This window comes from Myxocyprinus asiaticus, chromosome 45 (genome assembly GCF_019703515.2).
Source record: "Myxocyprinus asiaticus isolate MX2 ecotype Aquarium Trade chromosome 45, UBuf_Myxa_2, whole genome shotgun sequence".
NCBI lineage: Eukaryota > Metazoa > Chordata > Actinopteri > Cypriniformes > Catostomidae > Myxocyprinus > Myxocyprinus asiaticus.
This window is the reverse complement of record NC_059388.1, coordinates 28,363,123-28,386,497: the sequence shown is the minus strand read 5'-3', so window position 1 is coordinate 28,386,497 and position 23,375 is coordinate 28,363,123. Positions and strand designations below refer to the sequence as shown.

Sequence of the window (23,375 nt, the reverse complement as noted above, 5' to 3'; positions counted from 1 at the left end):
TTCTGGGGCAAACATAATTTGTGATCTGAGGGTGATAACAGTGTCTACCTGCAGTGTACGACCACAGGCCCCATTTCAGCAGTCCTGGCCTGTGAAGAAGCCCGCACAAACGAGAGCACAGGAAGTGTGTGTTCTGGGACGCCCATATCAGGCCATTGAGTGTAATGAAACTGAAGCACTTTCTTCTCCTGACTGCGACCCTTCCACAGTAAAAAAAAATAAAACACATGAAAACGCATATATTGAGGAGAGACAATATCTTCAATGAATTCATGTAACTGTGGTGTTTGATGTGGCTACTCACCTTCTTAATGCTAACATTCCTCAACATGAATGTTCTCTGGGTGTAGTAGGCAAGAGTTTTAGTGCTCTTCAAAGTGACACTAAAGCATCCATAGTCTTCCTGATTCTCCAGGGGCCAATATTGATCACATTTTCTCTGTTGGATATACAAGCATATAGTAGTTGTCTCATTAGATCACTCTATAGTTGCTATTTCAAATGTATATGTTCTGGTGATGAAATACGTACAGTATGTCATGGAACAATTTTCATTCTTACCCGACCCTTCTCCTCCAGGTTGGTGATCATGACAATTACACCAACGTTCTGTTCCCATATCATCTTCCAGAAGTCTTCCAGACTGGCCTTCAGCGGACCCTGTGCAGCTACATATGCTTTCGGTTGATTGAAGCCCTAAATATAATCATTACCAAACAGAATTGTCTATGTTCATTTCGACTCCAACTCTATTTACCACAACACAAATTACTGTATAATATTCCACAAAACTGTCACTCTGTCAGTCTGGGTTTTTGTCTGACAGGACCATGGCATTATCGTCCCATGTCTGTCTTGTGTTTTCGGTCGGAATTGTTTCATGTCTGGAGGATGGTGTTTGGATCCTGACCATTCTGTCTGGTTCGGTTTTGGTGTCAAGATCCGGACACTCATGTTCCATGTCTTATCCTGTATTGTCGTGAGTGCATTGCACTTGTCATCTTGGTGGCATGCACTCGCGTCAATAATCTATGTCTGTCTCTCACGACTGAGCGTTGCGCTCGCTTTGCGCTGTGCGCCCGGGTTACGAGCTGTCTTCATGTTGTGCTGAGGTTCGGTCACTTCAGTCTAAGGTGTTGGGTGTGTGTGTGGCCGAACTCTCACACAGGTGTCCTGTCTTGTTTTTGTCACCTGTTGCGTACGCTCAGGTTTCGTTTAGTGTGAGAATGCGTGGCATCGCTTTGTTAGCCGTTGCTACGCATTCTCTCGTCTGTTTGTTTGACGGTTGGCATGGGCATTTATTGCCCTCTGTCTTACGTCATACCCCGCCTCCTTGTTTGCCCATTATTAGTTTATTAGTCACACCTGCCGTCTTGTTAACCTGTTGATTTCTCTCCCTATGTTAGTCTTCTCGTGTTTGCTGTCCAGTGCCAATTCATCTTGTTTCCAGTCGGTCTGTTCGTTGGTCGGTTCATGTTGGTCCTGTTTTTGATTCTCTCCACTCAGTCCAGTCGGTCCTGTTTCCCTCATCCCTACCTCTGCCCCAGCCTGGATTATACTTCCTTTGTGGTTTTTCCCTTTGTGGGAGTTTTGGTTTGATTTTTGCCCTTTTTGTTTGTATTAATAAATTCATTTATTTTTACTCTACGTTTGGGTCCTGAGCCTCTCTATTCTTGACAAAAACATGATGTTGGAGACAAGTAGCAGAACATAATTTCACCATTCAGGAAACATCAAATTTGTGTAAACTACAAATCTAGCATAAACTTACATCCACGTAGTTGGCATTAATGTAGTCCCCAGTCTTTCCATCTTTGTCAGAGTTTTGCAAGAGTTTGACTCGACTGTGATCATCTGAGAGAACAGAAAAGGAGAGGATTATTAGCCATGTTTTTCTTTACATCTGTACCTCTTATATTGGTATACATGAGTGAAATAAAGTCTAGGGTTCATACAAGCCAGGATGTTTATATATCTGTTCTTGCTTTTATTGTCTGGATGGTTGGAGCTGTCAGTTGTGATGCCGATGTCTGTTGTACAGGCCTGAATCTCCTGAAAACAAAACAAAAAACAAACAGTTAATCCATGTGACTAATAAACACACACCATCCCAAACCACAGCAACTAGAAACTATATCACATCATGTAATCACATGTGCTAATAGTTTGTTCACATCATGTCAGAATTACCATAATTGCGAGTTTCTGAATAGTAAAACATATTCACTTTTGTCAAATTCATAATTAAAATATGGAAACTCAGAATCCTGTGTAAGCTACAACTTGACTGTTGTGACATCATACAGTTAAAGGGAGTTCGGTTACCTCATACAAACATTTCTGTTTGATATGCCATTATATTATGTTACTTGGTGAACTTTTTTATTCTTAAACATTTAACAAGAGTATACAGAGGTGAATTATTGAATTATCAGTATGTAATGTATTTTGCTGTCATCTACAACCAAGCCACACATGGATCCGTTTGATGTTGAGCATTGCCCTAGACGCAAATCGCTCTGAACAGAATCTCCAGCTCGTAATGACAGTAATTCCGACACAATGTGAATGCAGCATACACATGCAAACAGCAACACTTGGCTAGTAAGATAAGACAACAACATCTGCGCAAAAGAAAACATAACGACGATGACACAAATAAAACCAAAGGGAGATGTGTCTTACCTCATAGGACTCTTTCAAGATCTAATAAGGAAGGGGGTGAGAATGCAAAAGAGCACAATAATGAAAGTCCAGACAAACAGAGTGTTTCCTGTGCAGGTGAATTCATGCTAAAGACTATTTATGCGGGTGCCCATGCAGTCAGTCTGTGCCGCATGTGAAACAGTGCACCCTCGAACATATCATCCCTTCACATGCTGTCTTTATACTCTGCAACACTCAATTATGACATTTATGTAATATTTGGAATGTTTATGTGGCATATTTAGGTTCAATACTTAAAATAAATATTCCGTGTTCAATACGAGTTAACTCTTTAAGCTCTGAAGGTGTTTTTAAAGATTTCCTGTTTTAGTGGCATTTCCAAAATTAAAGGATTTAACTAAAAGAAAAAAAAAAAAAAAAAGAAACTGCTGAAAGATCACAAAACATTTTTCCCTTATATACATTTATATATCTCTGGGTGTTAATAAGGTGGCTCCGAAAAACTGCTTTTTTTTTGTTTCCAATCATGTCAAACATTTTTCTCAATCAAAAGTTATAGCATTACAAAAATTATTTATCATAGTGACCAAAACTGTCTCCAAACAAATAAAATATAATAATTGTACATAAGAACTAATTACACATGCACACAACAATGATAAAGGTTTGCACAGCATGCAGACATGATTTTAGTAATGAGATTTCACAGAATGAGTACCTTTTGACTCAGTGAGTCTGCATCAGAGTCTGTGTCATGTACATGGCGCCATCTCCTGGTGGCCATTTGTAACATTGTCCTTCATGTGGATTATCTAATGATCTATGCATCCCATTACTTTGTGTTTGGGCTCATTTGAAAGATAATCACCTCCTCTAAGTAATGGCTGTGTGATATTATATGTTCTGTTTATTTTTCGTGAAGTTATAAGTGAAAAAGCGGTACATAAGCAACACCAACAGAATTGTCAACATATGACACATGGGTATTCGATGAGTTAGATTTTTTTAACTGATTTTTACTGAGGATTAAGCTTCATCAACAGCATTCATGGTATAATATTGGTTACCACAAACATTTATTTTGACTTGCCCCTCCTTTTCCTTAAAGCAAAAATCTGGGTTACAGTGAGACACTTACAATGGAAGTGAATGGGGCCAATCCGTTAACGTTAAAATACTCACCGTTTCAAAAGTATAACCACAAGATGTGAACAATATGCATGTTAACATGATTTAGTGTGATAAAATCGCCTACTAAACTTTTGTGTAAAGTTATAGCCAATTTTACAACTTAATTGCCTTGACGATGTAATGTCAACAAACCCTAAAATGACTGTAAAAATGACAATTTAAACGGTTTATTACAGCTCAAATAATACATTAGATTTAACAGAAGAATTAATGTAAGTGCTTTTATAAAATTACAAGCTTCACATTTCTGCCTTTAAACCCTCCAAAAATTGGCCCCATTCACTTCCATTGTAAGTACCTCACTGTAACCTTGATCTTTGCTTTTTTAAAAGGAGGGACGAGTCGAAATACATTTTTATGGCAATCAACGTTAATGCACAAATGCTGTCGATTGAGCTTAACTTGTATTGAACCCTGAATATTCCTTAAAGTGTCCTTACTTAAAATATAGAAAAAGTTCCGTTACTAACTACAAAGTGCTAAAAATCAAAAATACCTCAAATTCTTTGGAGAATGTGTGATTTGAGTGGAGATCAGCAACATGTTTCACAAATTCCTTTATGGGGAGAGCTTCATTGTCCTCTGCAAAAAAAAAAAAAAAAAAAAAAAAAAAAAGTAATTGACAAATGAATCTCATCAAAAATAACTGAACTAAATAATAAAAAAAAAAATTATATAAATGGACATATTTGTCTACCTGTCGTTAGCAGAAGAGGTGTTGATGGAGCCGATATTGCTCGGGGTGAAATGTTGTCTTCTACGTAAAAATGTGCTGTTTGAAAGCACCTCCTGTAACAAACAGATACAAACTCATTCAAAACTTTATCATCTACATTTACAAATATCCAAAAGTGTTTTCATGGGATGTGTGCATGGCCACTTATCAGTCGTCTTGATTCCGGAAGTATTTTTCCATATTTTCCAAAGGGATTCACATTCATATGCAGATGCATGTATGAATATCAAATACCTCCAGTAGATGAGAATTCCCACCAGCACAAGCAAACACAGGATGGTTAGTGTGGACACCACAGCCAGAGGAACAACTGTCCTTTTCTCTCTTTCCGTCCCTCCAACCATCCCGACACGAGACTCTGGGCTGCTGTTACTAGCCTCTGATGAAGGAAACAGAAACACCACTTTTTTTGTTTCCTTTTTTGTTCATTTTAAATTGTCCTGTTGTGACAAAATAATTTTAAAAGCACAAATATTACATATTACCATATTAATTGAGATCATAGAAGCTTAATGCATATTGGTAATAATGATAAATGAATGAATAAAATGCTGTTTAAAACAGTATTAGATGGAATGTACTGTAGCTTGACACACCACAGGAAATTTCAACCTACTACATTCAGAATCTGCAATCGGATTGAATGGATTCAGATTGACCAAAATCTATGTAATTTCATGAGTTTAACTTCAATAAAAACCAAGTGGACTTCAATATTTTCTGAGCTCAAGCTTGCAAATTTACGATTACCATTTTAGTAAGTCAAACTCCTAAATGACAAGTAATTACACAAGTGGAGTAATATTTTTCCTTCTCCAAATGTTTGACCATATATGCAACAGTTACCTGCATTCTGGTCTTCCTGTGACTCTCTGAGAGTGAGGTCAGGAATTGTGAGCTGTATGTGAATATCATCGCTCTGAGGAGTCACTGTCCCTCCTCCTGAGCCATTGTCCAACTCAGAAGACCAAGTCACCCATGAGAAGAAAGCTGGTTTCTCTGGTTGTTTGGTGGTGGCAGACTCTTTCTCACTCTCAAAGTAGAAGGTTGAGGACAATCCCTCATTGTTATCTTCCTCAGATTTACCACTGTTGCTTACAAGCATGTCTTTGGGAGCTGACCGAGTTTGGTCAAGCTCCCATTCTCGGTCTAGCTCCTCCAGGAAGTTAGCGGACCCTGATCCACTGAGCTCTCCCTGCCCATCTGAAGAGACCAAATGAGCAGAGCCCTCTTCTGAAATGAAGGTTGGGTACCGTGTGGAGGATACATAGAGTTTTGGGGCATCACGAGTTGTCGATACTCTTTGATTATCGAGTAATGTGGCTGTAACAGACACGTCTAGAGAGTTAGACTCAAACTCTCCACTAAAGAACTGCTTGGGGTGGAGAAGAGCAGCAATTGGAAGACAGGTAGCAACTAAAGGAACCGACCGACTCTGAAAGCAGAGTCTTAAAGGAGTAGTTCACCCAAATGAAAATCCTGTCATTATTTACTAGGGATGAGAATCGTTAGAAATGTAATGATTCTAGTTTTGATTCCAATTCCTCTTAATGATTCAAATTCCTTAACGGTTCTATGAACAATTCTTTTAGTAGTTTTGAGGAAGAAACATTTGGAAATAAGAAATGCAATTCTAATTGGATTTACTGCCCTCAGCAGTCTGTTGCCAAACAATGAAATCATTTAATATTTTAAGATTCATGCAAAAGGTTTTTACAAAGACTTTTTAATAAAGATATTTTATTCAATCAACAACCATCCAATAAGTCTCACAAGCCATAAGTAACATTTCTTAACAAATTAAATTCACAACTTGTGGTTAAGCAAGTTTTTCATTCACTAAAAAGAACATGCTGATTAGAATCATTTATTTGCATTTATAATGGTTGTACTGCATGTTTTGCACTGTAGAAAAAAAAAAAGAAAAAAAAAAAACAGCTCATAAGAGTCATTCATTCGGGAATTAGACTACACTGGTCGCATTGCATATTTTGCGCTGTAAATTCAAAAGAACCAGCTCAGAAGAGTCATTCATCCGGGAATCAGACAACACTGGCCACACTGTATGCTTTGCGCTGTTGGTTTAAAAGAACCGGCTTTTAAGAATCATTTGTTCGGGAATCAGACAACACTGGTCGTGCTGTATATTTTGTGCTGCAGATTCAAAAGAACCGGTTCATAAGAATCATTTGTTCATGATTCAGACAACACTGGTCGTGCTGTATGTTTTGCGCTGCAGATTCAAAAGAAGTGGCTCATAAAAATCATCCGTTCGGGAATCGGACTACACCAATCGCACAGTAGGTTTTGCACTGTAGATTCAAAAGAACCGGTTCATAAGAATCATTCTTTCAGGAATCGGACTACACTGGTCATGCTGTATGTTTTCAATAGTAATGTTGCAGTGTCTCTGAGTGTGAGCGGTAATGCAAGAATCACTGATTATTTTAGTATGGGGTTCCGTCCACATTGGCGGAAGAATTCTTGTCTGAGAACCGTTAACGGAAGAGACAGTCATGAAAATCATTCGGTTCCAGTTTTTTTAAAATGGAACCGGTTCCGATTAAAGAACCTGTTGTCGGATCGCAACCCTATTTTTTTTACTCACTCTCATGTTGTTCCAATGTTATTTTGTCCACTGAACACAAAAGGAGAATTATGTAGCAGCTCTTTTCAACACAATGACTAATTACATTTTATTTGAGGGCTGCTCTCGAGCTGCAACGGAGGGGAAGATTTGTCAAGATCAGTCTGTGCCTCACAAAAAGTTATTATATTACCAAGACCTGGACAACTTTAAAGGTGCTTTTTTGCCGTTTTTTGGGGGGGCTTTTTAAACTGGAAAATAGTTGTTTGAAGATACTTCAAAATTCTAATTTTGTGTTCCACAGAACAAAATAACAGCATACAGGTTTGGAACAACCTGAGGGTGAATAAAAAAAAAGAGAGAAATGTTCATTTTTGGGTGAACTATTACTTTTATGATCTATATTTATCTCGCAATACCTAAAGCAACCTCCAGGAGGGCGCTCTCACCATTCTCAAGAGAAAGAAGGAAAAGCGTGAACGCACAGCTGGAGCAAGAGGAACCACCACCATATTGTTTCACATCTGAATAGTCAACCAGCCAGCCAGCCAGCCAGGAAGAAAGAGTCCAGTAGGTGCATTAAAAACATGGATGCATGAAAAGTTGAATATTGAGAGAGTTTGCAGCACTTGGTTTGCAAGACAGTAAGCAGCAATGAGGCTCAGAGTTTTGACATGGACAATTCCACCACCATCAGATTGTATGTCTAACAGTGTGTCTAAGGAAGATTGAATAAATAAAATGATGGAATTACCAAACTACTATTTAGCAAAAAGCACTGCATTAACCCAACACCAAAGCTGACAGTGTTAAGATGGTGTCAAGTCTTACCATTAAACAGAGGTTGAGTGGTTTGAGATATGATCTTCATTGAAGCAGAAATAGGTGATCCTGTGGTTGCATTAGTTCTGGAAATTCCAGTTACTGATGGTGTGGAGGTGCTGGACTTTGTTGGACGTTCTGGGGCAGAAGTTAAAGATACTGAGGTTTTAGCAGTGGTCTTCTCATTAATCTGAGGATCAAGGTCGGGGTTTATGGTTGTTGTCTTCTCCTGGTCCTGTGCACCAACACCTGGCAGTGTTCTGAGATTGATAAGACCTTGGGCTGGTGTGGCATTTGTGGTGCTGGTGTTGAGAACATCCTCATAGTAAATATCTGTGACCACCATGTTGCTGTGAGGAAGGTGGGCACCCTCCTCTGGAATAAGTTTGTTACGTGGGCGTTTGGTACCATTTCCTGTCTTGTTTTGGTCAGGTGACCATGACAAAGAAGACTCCTCTGTAATTTTTCGTCTGACAGCAGCAGTGGTTGTTTTGACAACAGGGAACAGGAAGCCTGGTTGGTCCGTCACTGTGGTGATAGAGATGGAACTCCCAGAGGAGAAACCATGGATGAGGGTTCGACTCGGTGGAGATTTTGGAGTCTTTGTTACTCTGCTCTTAGGATACGTAGGTTCCGATGTCACCTGAAAAGAGATTATATACATTTGAGGTCAACACATTTACGTAAATACACAAGAATGTTTATGATTCCATCGTTTACGAATAGTTTTAAAATGTACAATTACAAAAGTCACCTCAATGTATTCCTCTGATTCTGCTGAATCACCAAAAGGATCAGGCTCATTTGCTGCAGGGTCAAAAGAAATTTCGGTGTATGACTTTAAAGATAAATATTAATTCCATAATAAGGTGAATCTCAAGAAGACATGTCCAGATCATGTTTTACCCCAAAATGAAAAGAAAATAAATAAAATGATACGAATACATACAGTATATACACATGTATATTATTTTTTTTTTAGAATTATATATATATATATATATATATATATATATATATATATATATATATATATATATATATATATATCATAAAATTTACATTGAAGTCTGTTTTTAGGATCATTAATGGGATAGTTCACCCAAAAATGAAAATTCTCTCATCATTTACTCACCCTCATGCCATCCCAGTTGTGTATGACTTACTTTCTTCAGCAGAACACATTTGAAGAAAAATATCTTAGCTCAGTACGTCCTTAAAATGTAAGTGGATGGTGATACAACTTTTGAAGCTCCAAAAAGAACAGACAGTTAGCATAAATGTCATCCATATGACTCCACTGGTTAAATCAGTGGTTCTCAAAGTGTGGGGCGCGCCCCGTGGGGGGTGCGCGGAGGTATTGCAAGGGGGGGCGTGGAAGACTGACCCATCCTCAAATCTCATTCACTTTCACACATTCAACAAAAATAGTGAAAATACACATGAGAACCGATGTGCGCAATTTCTTTTCTTCTTCCTTGTTTAAACTTTCGCCTGGCACCACAGCGCATACTGCGCATGCAGGTCTTTACAGCCCAAAGTGTTGATGTCAGGTGCGCTCATGTAAACAAGGTCATTCTTGCGTGAACGCCAGTTTCAAACGTAAATTTTGGTCTGTTCCTCACACAACACTATCATATGGCTTCAGAAGAATTGAAATCTAAGGCATGAGTGTTATGGACAACTTTAATGGCGCTTTTGTGTGCTTTCGCAGTTTGCACAGCCACAAAAATGATCCTCTCGTCCCTCAATTTTGTGTTTCACGGATGAAAAAGGTAATACTGATTTTGAACGATGAGGGTGAGTAAACGATGGTGGAAAGGTCAGTTTTTATTAAAGTTTCAGTATAATTAATCAGGTACAAATTACTGTCCAGAGGTACTGACTGCTAATGAAAGTGCGTAGACGGAGCTGTCATGTGATACTTGTTACTTTTTTCAGTGCTGGCTAGCATGTCAAATGAAGATGAAAAAAATGTAGTTTAACACGAAAGTTTGACGTGGCATGTTCACGCGAGAACAGACGCACATGCAACACACCCAGAAGAGCAGCGCTGTTTACAACCGAGTAGGAGGAACGCTGTACAGAAGCATTGTTGGTTTTGGTTTAGATCTGTATTTGTATCTGTATGTTTACTCACAATGGTACATTTGTGTGCTCATCCTGGATGTCTCAACCAAGAGAAAAAAGTGAGATTACATCCATAAATCACACGAGACTGCGTGAACTCTGCCCTTTCGTGCAAGCGCAAAGGGCTACTGACCGGAAGCGATGATTTATAGTTAAAAAGTTCTTAAATATGGATCTTTTTTGCAGCAAAAGTGATCGTTTCACTTTAGAAGACATTCATTTAACCAGTGGAGTCCTATGGATGAAGTTTATGCTGATTGTCAGTTTTTTTTTTTTTTTTTTGCATCACCATCCACTTGCAAAATGTGCTCAACTGTCATGAAAAAGAATGAAACATTCTTAATGATCTTAAATATGTCCTTTATGCAGTATATAATTCTCTGTTGTTTTCTTTTGATTTTGGGATGAAATATGACACAGACATTTCTTCAAAGTTTCCATGAGATTTAACCAGTAACCCTACATCTGTCTGTAAAGGCATGTTTTGAGTTGAATCAGTATTACCAGGGTCTTCAAGAGGCATGTCTACTATAACTTGGTCGCTCATTTTCCCAGTCAAGCCATTGGTGCATAGGGCCACCACCTGGACAACATAGCTACTGTTCGCCAGTAATTTGTGGATAATGGCCCCCTGGAAAAATAGACAAAACAAAACCGCAACACCTGTTTAATAAGTGTAACCTTAAACTATCAGCAATTTCACTGAAAAAAAAGAACACACGGTAACATCGTTTTACTGTGTTGACTGAAATATCCCCATTTCAGTCAACACAGTAATATTAATTATGGCTGAACTGGATAGTCCAAACAAACCGCTCACCACATCCTGTTCTCCATCCGTTAGGTACTGTTGTTTGGGTGGGTCTTTGCCCTGGAGTCTTTGGTAGGTGACAGAGTATCTCTCAATGGTGGTTTCGAAGACAACTCTCGGCCTCTCCCATGTCACCACAATGCCAGTGTAGTTCTGAGAGTCTGCCTGCACATTCTGTGGTTCTGAACTGCACACTAAACACAGCAGATTTTCAAATGACTGTCTTTCAACAAAAAGGAAACAAAATGAGCTACTGTCATTTTGCTCTTTATTTTTGGTGGCTAAATTGGCTTATAATTAAGCAATAAGGTATGAGAGGCCATGTCATATAAGGAGTATGTAGAGGGCTTCAGAGAATATTATATCATTGGGAAAACATCACATTTCATGCTTTTATTCAAATAAGGAGCCACAATGTCAGTTAAATAGTAATAACTTATTAAATTGGTTCTAAATTAACTCTGTTTGAAGTGCAATTGCTGCATTAGTTTTCCTGGAAAAACTCCAAAGTGGGGTTACCTAGCAACGCACACTTACTGCGCGATTTTTAAAAAGTGAAACGGACTTGTGCACACGGTCACAAGATGAGCAAACATTGAAAAAAGACCTCTCACTAATTTCTTTATATCTCCATTATTTTGTACGTATCATGGCTGCTGAGTGTGTCTGTGTGTAGTATGCATACTAGGATCAGGGACTTCTTCTGTGCCCGTGTATGAAGAGAAGACTTGTCCTATGAACTGCTGCTGCTGTTCTCTGTAGTTATTCTGCAGATAATCAGTCAACATCACATAGCCGGCTTGCTGTATGGTCATCACCTCACAGAACACCTCCAGCTACACACACACACACACACACACACACACACACGTGAATGATGAGACTTAATTCGATTAATGCTTATAGTTTTACATTAACAGAAAATTTGACATTATAGGGTATAAAAAAATATTGTATCGTATTGTACGATATAACGCTCACTATACAATACCACATGTATCGTACGATTCGTAAACACATTATAGTGTAATTATAACCAAGCAGCGCAATATTGAGAACTGCGGAACAGTCTCCTCCCCGGAGAGGCGGCGCTGAGCATTCACAGGAAAACAGAGCAACAAACTTACAGTACATAGGCGTGAAGATTGATGACAAATGGCATCTGTAGCGGTACAGCTTGTTAAATTTGCCAAACGACATCATGTCCTGGTGCTACTGTACATCAAACATGTAATCTTATTCGCGGTAAAGTTTACATGCAAAGTGAAACGGGGAAGAGGGCAAAAAAATCACATGTGCCGATCAGTTTTAGCTCAAGCCGCTAAAAAATATTGGATTACGTACATATATCGTAAAAGCCAGAGGTTAGGTTCCTCTCAAGATTTTTGTTCACCACTAAATAACACTGAAAGGAGTTTTTCTTTGCTTCAGTCAATTTAGCTTGTTCACAGGGACTTTCAGACAACAAGGCATGATTGTCTATAAAGTGTTTTGAAAAATGCTTTACAAATATAAATGACTACAGTGTAGACAAACTTATTTTCTCAAGAAAAACATGAAAATTGTGAGTTCATGTTAGTTTCTCAACAATCAAACAAAATAAATGCAGTGCTGTTGTTTAAGTTTCTTAGAGCTGTGTTTTTTGTTGCCAATGTCAGACACTTTTGTGGCATTTATGATTTAAAATACATTTATGTTGAATCCTTTCAGTGAAACATTTGTGGGTGCTTGTATTGTATCATATCGTGAGGCTATGCATCGTATCGTGAAATTTGTGTATCGTTACATGCCTAATATATATATATATATATATATATATATATATATATATATATATATATACACACACACACACATAAATATGTATAATATAAATATCATTTATTTTAGTAGTAATATAAAAAAATATATATAAAATATTTAAAAAAAAAAAAAGATCTAATATATAAAAAAGATTTCAATCGAAATTAAATACAAATAGAAATTAGATAGAAATTAAATAAGGGATAATTGTACAGTCAGCCGGTCATAGTGGCAAAATAAATAATTTTCTGATAATGACAAGCTGAACATTTTACATTTAAAGAAATAGTTTGTTAGATTAATTTTGTTAGATTTAATTTTTATATTCATCTACAATATTTTTTGTTGCAGAGTATTTATTAAAATTGAATATGCATATAATAATTTCAATATAATTTATATTATATATATATATATATATATATACACACACACACACACACAAATGATATATAATTAATAAAATAAGTATATAATAAAACAAATATATTCTTTTGAATTTTAAAATTATATAAAATATATATAAAAATTGTTTTTAAATAGAATATTAATAATAAATATAAAACATTATTTATAAACAAATTAATTCTAAGAAATTCTCAAATATAAAGAAGATAATTAGATAAGGGATAATGTGCAGTCAGCCAGTCATTATGGCAAAATAAAAATAAAAAATTGATAATGGCCAGCTGACTGTACATTATCCATAATGTCTACATTATCTTATTACATAGCTACTAACCAAATAAATAAATACGGTAAATAAATGGACATGAAATACTTATTTGAGTTGACATTATCATGTGAAAAGAAAAAGAACACAGAGTAATAAGAGAGACATGAAACTAGTACAGCTTTGCATGAAATCAGCTGTCCGGGACAACGGTCAATTATACAAATATGCTGTATGTGACCGCAGAATGCCACAATTGTATTTCAGAGAGCCATCTAATACAAGACATGAAATAAGAGCAAAAATCTGAATTAGCTAACAGTATTACTAACAACAAAATTTTAGAACAAGCTTTGTTCTGTATGCATGAGTGAATTTATGCTAATTTTGATCAGTAACAAGATCAGACGAGACACTGAACCAGCACTAAAGATTCATCAGATTTACTTCAGTGTGCATTGATTCCTCCACATCAAATTTTCATGGTTGAGAAACATTCTGGACTTAAAGAGGATCAGGCAACAACTACACAGCAGCCTAAAAAATGAACAGAAAACCTCGCATCTTAAAAGTGAACTTTAAAGTGCAGCTAGATAAAGGGGCAAAGTTGTGTCTCGGGCACGGAGGGCTTATCTCTGATCCACACGTCAGGCTGTGGCCAGATGAAATATTAATGCGGGCTCGTGTTTGCTGGAGAACTGCTTAAAGCATCTGTCAGGGCTGTATTCAACACACTCCATTTTTAGGAGAGGGTTTTCTTGCTCTCTCTCTCTCTCTCTCTCTCTCTCTTTCATACACACACACTGAGAGAGCTAAGCAGCCCCACACAACTATAAGGATAATTTCTGTTAGCGTGGTTGGTTTAGATTTGTACTTGCCCAGCCAATATTTTTACTGGCCACATCAAATATTTGTAGCTTTTTTTTTTTTATGTCTCAGAAAAAAATATATTTTTATTTTTCATTGAAGACGTGTAATTTGTGCTCCATTAGAAGAAAGACGTTGAGCATGTTCTGACCTGGGTTTCTGAGATGGCCACTGTGTTTTTAAACACAATCCACTCCACATTCTCCGAGCAGGGCGGCGCGGTCAGTGAGCCGTTGTACATGAAGTATTTTTCCCTGGATTGTGGAAGCAGACCCAGCAAAGAGAACGGTTCCAGCGGGCTATTTTTACCTTCACGTCAAATAGGAGGCACATTCATGTGTTACTGCAAATATAACAGAGATGAATCTGAAATACAAAAAAAGCTTTGTGGATGACGTGTGGATAAAGATTTACCAAATCGGCTCACACTGTTGACTCCTTCAACAATGGCCACATAGTCCTGGTTGTCTTCAATGCTGGCCTAAAGAACAGACCAACATGCGAGAAGTAAAATGGGCTGCAAATGGCGTTTCACATTGACTTGTTCCGGGTTCAATACAAGTTAAGCTCAATCAATGTAGCATAATGTTGATTACCACAGAAAATAATTTTGACTTGTCCCTCATTTATATAAAAAAAAAGAAGAAGCAAAAATGGCGGTTACAGCAAGATATTTACAATTGAAATGAAAGGGGCCAGTTCATAAATGTTATAATACTCACTGTTTCAAAAGTATAGCCACAAGATGTAAACATTAGTACATGTTAACATGATTTATACTTTTGAAACTGTGAATATTTTAACATTTATAGACTGGCCCCTGTGACGGGGAGGAGTGCACGGCCGGCGCTGGATCAGCGGGAGAGCGAGATAAAGGGGAGCCGGAGGCGCCAGTTTGAGAAAGAGAGAGACACACACGGCTGCGCTGCTCTCTCTCTCGAACTGGCACCTCCGGCTCCCCTTTATATTGCTCTCCCACTGATCAGCTGATCCACGCCCTCCTCCTCGTCACAGCCCCATTCACTTGCATTGTAAGTGCCTTACTGAACTGAATACTGATAAGTCGCAATTATTCTTTTGTGGTAATCGACATTATTCCACAAATGCTGTCGATTGAGCTTAACTTGTATTGAACCCAAAATTCCTTTGAGGTCATTATGATAAAAAGGTTGCTGGTATGCACAATGCATGTTGGGTTGATGGTGACTTGAATGTTTTAATATATGGGTGTGTTTGTGTGTTCATGTTTATATGCTGATCGCAGGATTAAAATCTTACCTCAATGAGAACAGCTAAAGCAGTAATCTTTCCTCCGTGACTTATGGCCTCATCTATGGATTCAAACTCCTCTTCCTCAAAACAATAGATCTGCATCTGTGAGAAATGATCTTTTTACAGTATTTATAATTGCCACAATTTGCCTTGAAAAACAACAACTTCAAAATTGACCCTATTTACTTTCATAATAAATGGCTCTTGCTAATTGCGATTCATCTTTGCACTTTATTTCAAAGAGAAAAAAAAGGCGTGCCTATTTGTTTTCATATTTCATCAAAATTGACTTTCTCCACCTCCAAAATGACTTTTCATTTGTAGGTGTGTAGTGTTATAACTCTACCTCCAGGGGGAACCTGTTGCCATTTAGACTGTGTTCAGAGCCGTCTGAAGTGGCATTACATTGGCCCCAATGGAACATGATCCTGCCCACTTTAAACCTGGATCTGAGCCCTCCTTCACTTATGTAGTAAAGACCATTCAGACTGATTACCACTGAGAAACATGATACAAACACACACACATTCAAAGGCTGCTCGGAATGTCACTATTCAAGCAAAGTGTAATTGTGTACTTCATTCAGCAAGCCTAATTGCTCATATTTCATATTTCAGCTTTCATCTTCACTCACCTTGATAGAATACTTATTTTAAGCTCTGCCATTTGTGTGCCCTCTTTGTTAAATCAAAACAAAAGGTACAGTGAAAGAGCTTTCTTTGTACTCCTGTAAATGAACAGGAATCTAAAGAGGACCACTCACCGGTATGAAAAAGAAAAATGTTTGTCTTTTCAGTACATTTTATTTTTCATCAGGTCCATTAGTCTGAAAGCCCAGACAGAGCGATTAATCTCAGGTCATAATTGCTTTCATCTGAGGACATGCTCGGAGGAGTTAATTAATATCTCAGTAAAATTTCACTTTATCCTGAAAAAAGGAGTAAAAACTCTCTGTTTAAGACACTCTTTTATCCCCATTTCACAAATCCAGACAATATTTTCTATTGTTTTGTAGATTTTGGTCTTGTAAACGCTACAAACCTGTTTTCCCATCATTCATGATGGTTGTGGAATCTGTGGTGGGCTTGTCCCAGTTCTCCAGCTTTAGGTTCTGGTTCTGCATCCGGACCTGAGTGAAGTCCTCATTGATGTCAATAGGTGACTGTTTGGCATTGCCACAGACTGGATATTTCTTTGTCCAGTCCTTTTGGTTCAGGGCCCCTGTAAAGAGCAGAGGATTAGATACATAGTTGAATATGGAAAAAAACTAGGATTTTTTCTGCATTAATATTCCGTGAAAAAACCCTTTAAATTAGAGCTACGGTCCTTGTAAAAAATAAACCAAAATATTGGTCAGGCTGATTAATCCTTATCAGTCAATAACTGTGCCAAGTTTCAGATACAGTTTCAAAATCTGCTAGTTTCAAAGACAGCCTTGTTAATGAATAATGCACATTTTATTTTTTCTGTTTTATTATTTTATTTATTTTTTTCAAAAATTGTGTAAAATGTCAAAAAATAATTTAATTTTCACAAACTAAGTATTTCTCCTTTTTATCATTAAATTGTATATCGTAAGTATATGTAAGGAATTATGGACAGCCAGTCATTATTGCAAAATAAACCTCGACAGGGTTATCAGGATGTTTAGATTAATATTAATAAATAATTTTTTTATAGGTATTTATAGATGAATCAATAATGTAATGATTTTCATTAACAAAATAATTTTTAACCATTGTAATTTTATATTCATACTTATATTATTCTTAATTTATGTATTTTGTACAAAACAAAATGTATAATATGTAAGATAAATGAAAATATATCTGCCGACAGCCTTGTTAATAATGCACATTTTCTGTTTTTTCAGGGGTTTTTTCTGTGTGACCTTTAAAAGGATATTGTGAAAAATATGTAATAAGAATTTAATTTCACAAATGTATGAATTTCTCAATTGTTATCATTAAATTGTATATCATAAATGTAAGAGATAATGCACAGTCAGCTGGTCATTATGTTTAGAATGTTTCGATTAATGTTTATATTCCACTATCAACTTTTGTTTTGTTGCTAAATATTTTTTTAAACATTGTAATTTTATTATAATTAAATTATTTCACATTGAATTATGTAATTTGTACTAAAATGGCGAAATACACAGATGAGTGAAAACATTATGACCACCTGCCTAATATGGTCCTCCGTGTGCTGCAAAAACATCGCCGACCCGCCAATGCATGGACTCTGCAAGACTCCTGAAGGTGTCCTGTGATATCTGGCACCAAGACATTAGCAGCAGATCCTTCAAGTCCTGTAAGTTGCGAAGTGGAGCCGCCGTGGACCGGACTTGTTGGTCCAGCACATCCTACAGATGCTCAATCAGGAATTTGGAGGCCAGGGCAACATCATGTTCCTCAAACCATTCCCGAACAATGTGTGCAGTGTGGCAGGACGCAATATCCTGCTGAAAGAGGCCACTGCCATCAGGGTATACCATTGCCATGAAGGGGTGTACCTGGTCTACAACAATGTTTAGGTAGGCGGGACGTGTTAAATTGACATCCACATGAGTGGCCAGACCCAGGGTTTCCCAGCAGAACACTGCTTAGAGCATCACACTCCCTCCACCGGCTTGTCGTCTTCCTACAGTGCATCCTGGTGCCATCACTTCCCCAGGTAAACGGCGCACATGTACACAGCCGTCCACGTGATGTAAAAGAAAACGGGACTCATCTGAACTTTTTCCACTGCTCCAAGGTCCAGTTCCGTCACGTGCTGAACAAAGCTGGTCGCGTGCCCGTTGTAGGCGCTTTCGACAGTGGAGAGTGGTCATCATGGGCCATACACAGCAGGGTGTGATGCATTGTGTGTTGTGACACATTCCTCCCATAACCCTCATTAAAATATGTGCCACAGACATGTGCACATTCTGTCGGTTCAGACCAGACGGGATAGCCTTTGCACATCAATGAGCCTTGGGTGCCCAACATCCTGATGCTGGTTTGTGGTTTGTCCCTCCTCGGACCACTGTCGATAGGTACTCACCACTGCTGGAGCACCCCACAAGCCTTGCCGTTTCAGAGATGCTCTGAGCCAGTCATCTGGCCATAACAATTTGGCCCTTGTCTAAGTTGCTCCGGTCTTTACTCCTCACTATTTATCCTTCATTCAACACGTTGACTACGAGAACTGATTGTTCACTTACCATCTAATCTACCCAGACCTTGACATGTGACCTTGTTAGGAGAAGATCAGTGTTATTCGCTTCAACTGTGAGTGATCATAATGTTTTGGCTCATCAGTGTATATAATATATAGAGAGAAAATCAGAATAGTTTTATTGGCCAGGTAAGATTTCACATATGAGGAATTTGACTTGGCAGTTGCTAAATAAGTACATACAAACAGTTTAAATAAAAAAAAAAAAAAAATAAAAAAAATAAAAAAAACACTTTAAATACAAACAGTACAATACAATAACTACAAATATGTGCAAATAAAAAATTAAAGGTAACAGAGATATAGAGATATAAATATATTATATATAAAGAAGATATTTAAATAAGGGATTATGTACACTCAGCCGGTCATTATAATTAATTTATAAAATATTACATGGCTAATTACCAGACAAATAAATAAATTGTCATGAAATACTGTTTCTAGTTGAACTTATTTTATTATATAAGGAGAAATAGGCATGAAAATAGCAGAGCTATTTCTGGGACAATGGTCAATTATACAGTTTAGTGGTCATTATACAAAAATATTTTACTACAGAATTACACAATTGGCCAATTAAGAATCAGAGAGCCATATAATATACAGTATATTGCTATAATTTAAAGATGTATTTTCTGGTAGTGGTAATTCAAATCCAGCTTGCATCATTTTCCAGATCCTTTTTCCCCTCTCTATAATTTCCTGTTCTTTCTATACTATACTACAAAAAAGACCAAAAATAAAATTTGAAGCATATGGCAGCGTATTAAAGCACATGGTGTGCCAGTGCTGATGAGAGCATAATAATACCACTCACAGTGGTGCTGTATACATATACAGAATGTTATGATATGTGACATTGACTACACCAGATGATAAACTCACGAGCAGATGGCAACGGGTCACACATCACTGAACAGGCACATCAAACAAACCACACACAAACATCGCTGATTAAAACTTTCCCAAAGGAGGCCTCTTTAAACAGACGATGAAATGTTAGATCTGAATTAACAGCTCTAATGTGCCCAGTCAGGACAACTATCTTGTATATTTTCATAATGATTTCCTTTTCACCTCCCGTGCTGGGCTGTAATTCTTCATGCTCTTAAAGGAATAGTCCACCCAAAAATTTTAAATCTGTCATCATTTGCTCACCCTCAAGTTGCTCCAAACCCATATGGTGTTATTTTTTCTATTGAACCCAAAAGGTTAATTTTAACTATCCCTTTAATCCATGACAATTAATGTGTCTCTAAAATGCTATAAGGGATTACATCTACCATATGAGGACACCGGAATTGCATCCTTGAGTGCTTTATATTGACATGTAAGACAAATATCTGCCATTAGACTGATAATGGCACTGCAGTGACAGCAAGGTGAACTATGAGTCAGGATACAGCGGTGCCACATCTGCCCTGGCAAACACACATACACACACGCCAGCATGGACACGCTGTAATCAAAGACAACCGCTGCTGCTATGGTAACCAGTAGTCCGAGAGATTTCAGCAGATGTGGTGTACATGTGATGCCTGAAGTAATTTAAAAGACTCTCAGACCTCTGGGCAGCTGTGACATTTTCCATATTTGTGTTTTTCTAACTGCATGTCAGATCAGTCCATGTTAAGATTGCTCATGATTGAAAGCCACAATAACAGGTGTGCTTTGGCCACTGAAGCAATCTGGAGATTTGTGATTCATGAGAATGAACGAAAAAAAAAAATTACAGACTGGAACTGTTATCACATCCCTCCCCCTCCATAATGACACCCTGATCTATACCGACATTTAGTCTGATTACAGCAGACAATAATCCAGAGTAAACGTCTCTCAATCTTCACTATCTAAGGTATATAGAGGAGAGGAGTAGAATGCACAATTTTTGTGCACCCACTATGAATACAAAAAGGCACAGCTGTCCACAAAACATGAATATGGTTGGGAATCAAGAACTGGTTCATATTCAGTACTACTGTAGTTCCATTTTTTTTTAAGTACTGGAACAAAATGATTTCTTGACATTCCGTTAACATTTCTTGAACGTTTGCATTCTTATGTAATGTGGACAGAACACTGTACATAAATACTTAGTGTTTCCTGCACAGCTACTGAATCTACAGTGCCACGGCAAAATAAATGTTTGAGTTGTTAGATTTTACTGTAAATGGATTTTTATTGCATTTCCATTGTTCCTCACGGGTTACATTAAGCAACAAAGCATACATTTGTCTTAAAATTAGGTTTGATTTTCATCTAAGCTACAATAATGAACAAACACAATCGGTTTCAACTAGTAACACAAACTATTGTGTTGTTCTTGTACATATTAAATACATCAATCAAATATTCACAGTATAGGTTTGAAAAAGTATGTGAACCCCTAGGCTAATAACGTTGACAAAAGCTAGAGTCAGGAGTTGGCGAACCTGGCATCCAGTTAATGAAATGAGACTGTAGGTGTGGGTTAGAGCTATTTTGACTTATAAAAAGCACTTAAATTTTGAGTTTACGATTCACAAGAAGCATCTGCTGATGTGTACCATGCCTTGCAAAAAAGTGATCTCAGAAGACCTACGATCAAGAATTGTTGCTTGGGGGCCTGGGTAGCTCAGCAAGCTGACTACCACCCCTGGAATCACGAGTTCGAATCCAGGGCATGCTGAGTGACTTCAGCCAGGTTTCCAAAGCAACCAACTGACCCGGTTGCTAGGGTGGGTAGAGTCACTTGAGTACCTTCCTCGTGGTCACTATAAAAGGTGGTTCTCGCTCTCGGTGGGGCACATGGTAAGTTGTGCGTGGATGCCGCAGTGAATAGCGTGAGCCTCCACACGCGCTAGGTCTCCGTGGTAACGCACTCAGCAAGCCACATGACAAGATGCATGGGCTGACTGTCTCAGAAGTGGAGAGATTCGTCCTCCGCCACCCAGATCGAGGCGAGTCACTAAGCAACCACGAGGAATTTGAGCACGTTGGGAATTGGGCATGCCAAATTGGGGAGAAAAAGAATTGATAAAAAGAAAAGACTGTAAACGTTCAATGAAGGTAGAGGAAAGGAGGACACAGGTAACTTGGGCTTCAACTCAAAAGGTATGACTTTAATAAACAAATTCAAAAGGGCTTTTCAGCATAACACTCTTTATCTTAAACTCAGCACAGTCTCTTTTAGATGGGTAGCTCTCTCTCCCTTGTCTCTTGCGTGGTCCCTTTTTATCACTCTCCCAGTGCTTACTGCAATCAGAAACAGGTGTTAGACATTATAGCGCTCAGGTGCATCCTTACCGATTTCTCCGGACGAATGCTCTACCATGCCCAAATCCAAGGGTTCACTTTTTCCATGCACTGTGAATGTTTAATGGAATGTGTTCAATAACGACATGAAAGACTGTAATTGTGTGTTGTTAGCTTAAGCACATTGTGTTTGTCTATACTTGTGGCTTTGAAGATGAGATCACATTTTATGATCAATAAACCAACTAATTCCAAAGGGTTCACATAATTTTTCTTGACACTATATGCTTTTGCTGAAGCCATCAGTCCACGATATTTCTATTAAGTTTTTTTAGAAACTGTTTAAAAGGGGAAATCCTTGTAAAGAACTACACTAACCATGATCCTGAAGAAAACCACTCCACCATTACGGTGGCCGAGTAGCGGCCAGCAAAGCGCGCCAAACAAGCGCTGAACCAACCGCCCACTGCTATGATGCACTGTGAATGACACAAACAAGTCAGTCTTCCTACACTAAAACTACTTTAGTCTTCCTAAACTACTTTTATATTTGCATCTCTCTAAATATTTGCAATAAAATACATTTCTATATGAAAAATTTACAAATTTATATCAACAGATTTGTAGTTTACATTATTCGCAATGCTTCATGGGATTGTAGTTCAGGCGTAATCATAGCCCACCCAAGGTCTGGAAAACAGGGTTGACAGGGGACGGACTTGATATGATGTCCATGATCATGTAAGCAAATACAAGATAATCCAGGAGGCACTTTAATAATTAAGACTATTCCAGCAGCCAGTTACAATTTGGCATGCAATTTCATTTTGTGGGTAATTTCATTTCAAATCTAGGGCAGTTTTTTCGACACTCAGAAGAATTTATGATTTCTGTCTGAGCTGTGGCGCAGCAGTTAGGTTCAAGTCTGAGCCAAATGGCATCTCTACCCAATAATTTCCGGTCACTCTCCTTTGTGTCAATCTAATAAAGATACAAAAGCAAAATGGCATTTTAAAAAAAAAAAAAAAAAAAAAAAAAAAAAAAGAAAATTTCACACAGGAAGTAATTTTAAGCATTATAGAGTCACTGTTTGACTGTCAGTTCAAGTTCCAGGGGTCTTTGAACAAATTAGCATTGAAGCTTGACAGTCTTTGTATGAGGAGAGAGGTTTTCTGTGAAACAATCTGAGTTCAAGCAGAGGAACGTGTCTTTCTCTTTCTCCGCAGGTCTGTGCTGGGCCTCACAATGAAATGTGTTCTTTCACATGTTAATTCATTTAGTTTCAACTCAGTGAACACACACCATCGGTATCCTACTTCTGATAAAGAAGTTTTGGTCGCTTACAAATGCTCAAAGT

The 23,375-nt window shown here is 37.8% G+C and overlaps 2 protein-coding genes across 3 annotated transcripts in view; one reads left to right on the top strand and one right to left on the bottom strand.

Moving 5' to 3' along the window:
* LOC127434818 (receptor-type tyrosine-protein phosphatase zeta-like) overlaps positions 1-23,375 on the bottom strand; it is a 52,627-nt gene that overhangs the window by 5,359 nt on the left and 23,893 nt on the right. For both annotated transcript variants that reach the window (XM_051687811.1, XM_051687812.1), the window contains 19 exons: positions 16,601-16,780; positions 15,906-16,057; positions 15,566-15,661; positions 14,702-14,768; positions 14,439-14,596; positions 11,630-11,780; positions 10,954-11,138; positions 10,638-10,764; positions 8,758-8,810; positions 8,013-8,646; positions 4,829-4,973; positions 4,556-4,647; positions 4,355-4,440; positions 2,686-2,706; positions 1,956-2,052; positions 1,772-1,854; positions 562-696; positions 305-439; positions 49-200 (listed from right to left, as the gene is read on the bottom strand). In XM_051687811.1, coding sequence (XP_051543771.1) covers positions 49-200; positions 305-439; positions 562-696; positions 1,772-1,854; positions 1,956-2,052; positions 2,686-2,706; positions 4,355-4,440; positions 4,556-4,647; positions 4,829-4,973; positions 8,013-8,646; positions 8,758-8,810; positions 10,638-10,764; positions 10,954-11,138; positions 11,630-11,780; positions 14,439-14,596; positions 14,702-14,768; positions 15,566-15,661; positions 15,906-16,057; positions 16,601-16,780 — 2,749 coding nt within the window. The remainder of the gene's footprint in view (positions 1-48; positions 201-304; positions 440-561; positions 697-1,771; positions 1,855-1,955; positions 2,053-2,685; positions 2,707-4,354; positions 4,441-4,555; positions 4,648-4,828; positions 4,974-8,012; positions 8,647-8,757; positions 8,811-10,637; positions 10,765-10,953; positions 11,139-11,629; positions 11,781-14,438; positions 14,597-14,701; positions 14,769-15,565; positions 15,662-15,905; positions 16,058-16,600; positions 16,781-23,375) is intronic.
* LOC127434831 (single-stranded DNA-binding protein, mitochondrial-like) overlaps positions 19,234-23,375 on the top strand; it is a 106,713-nt gene continuing 102,571 nt past the window's right edge. Inside the window, exon 1 of the mRNA XM_051687838.1 lies at positions 19,234-19,237. The gene's annotated coding sequence lies outside the window, so the exon portion shown is untranslated. The remainder of the gene's footprint in view (positions 19,238-23,375) is intronic.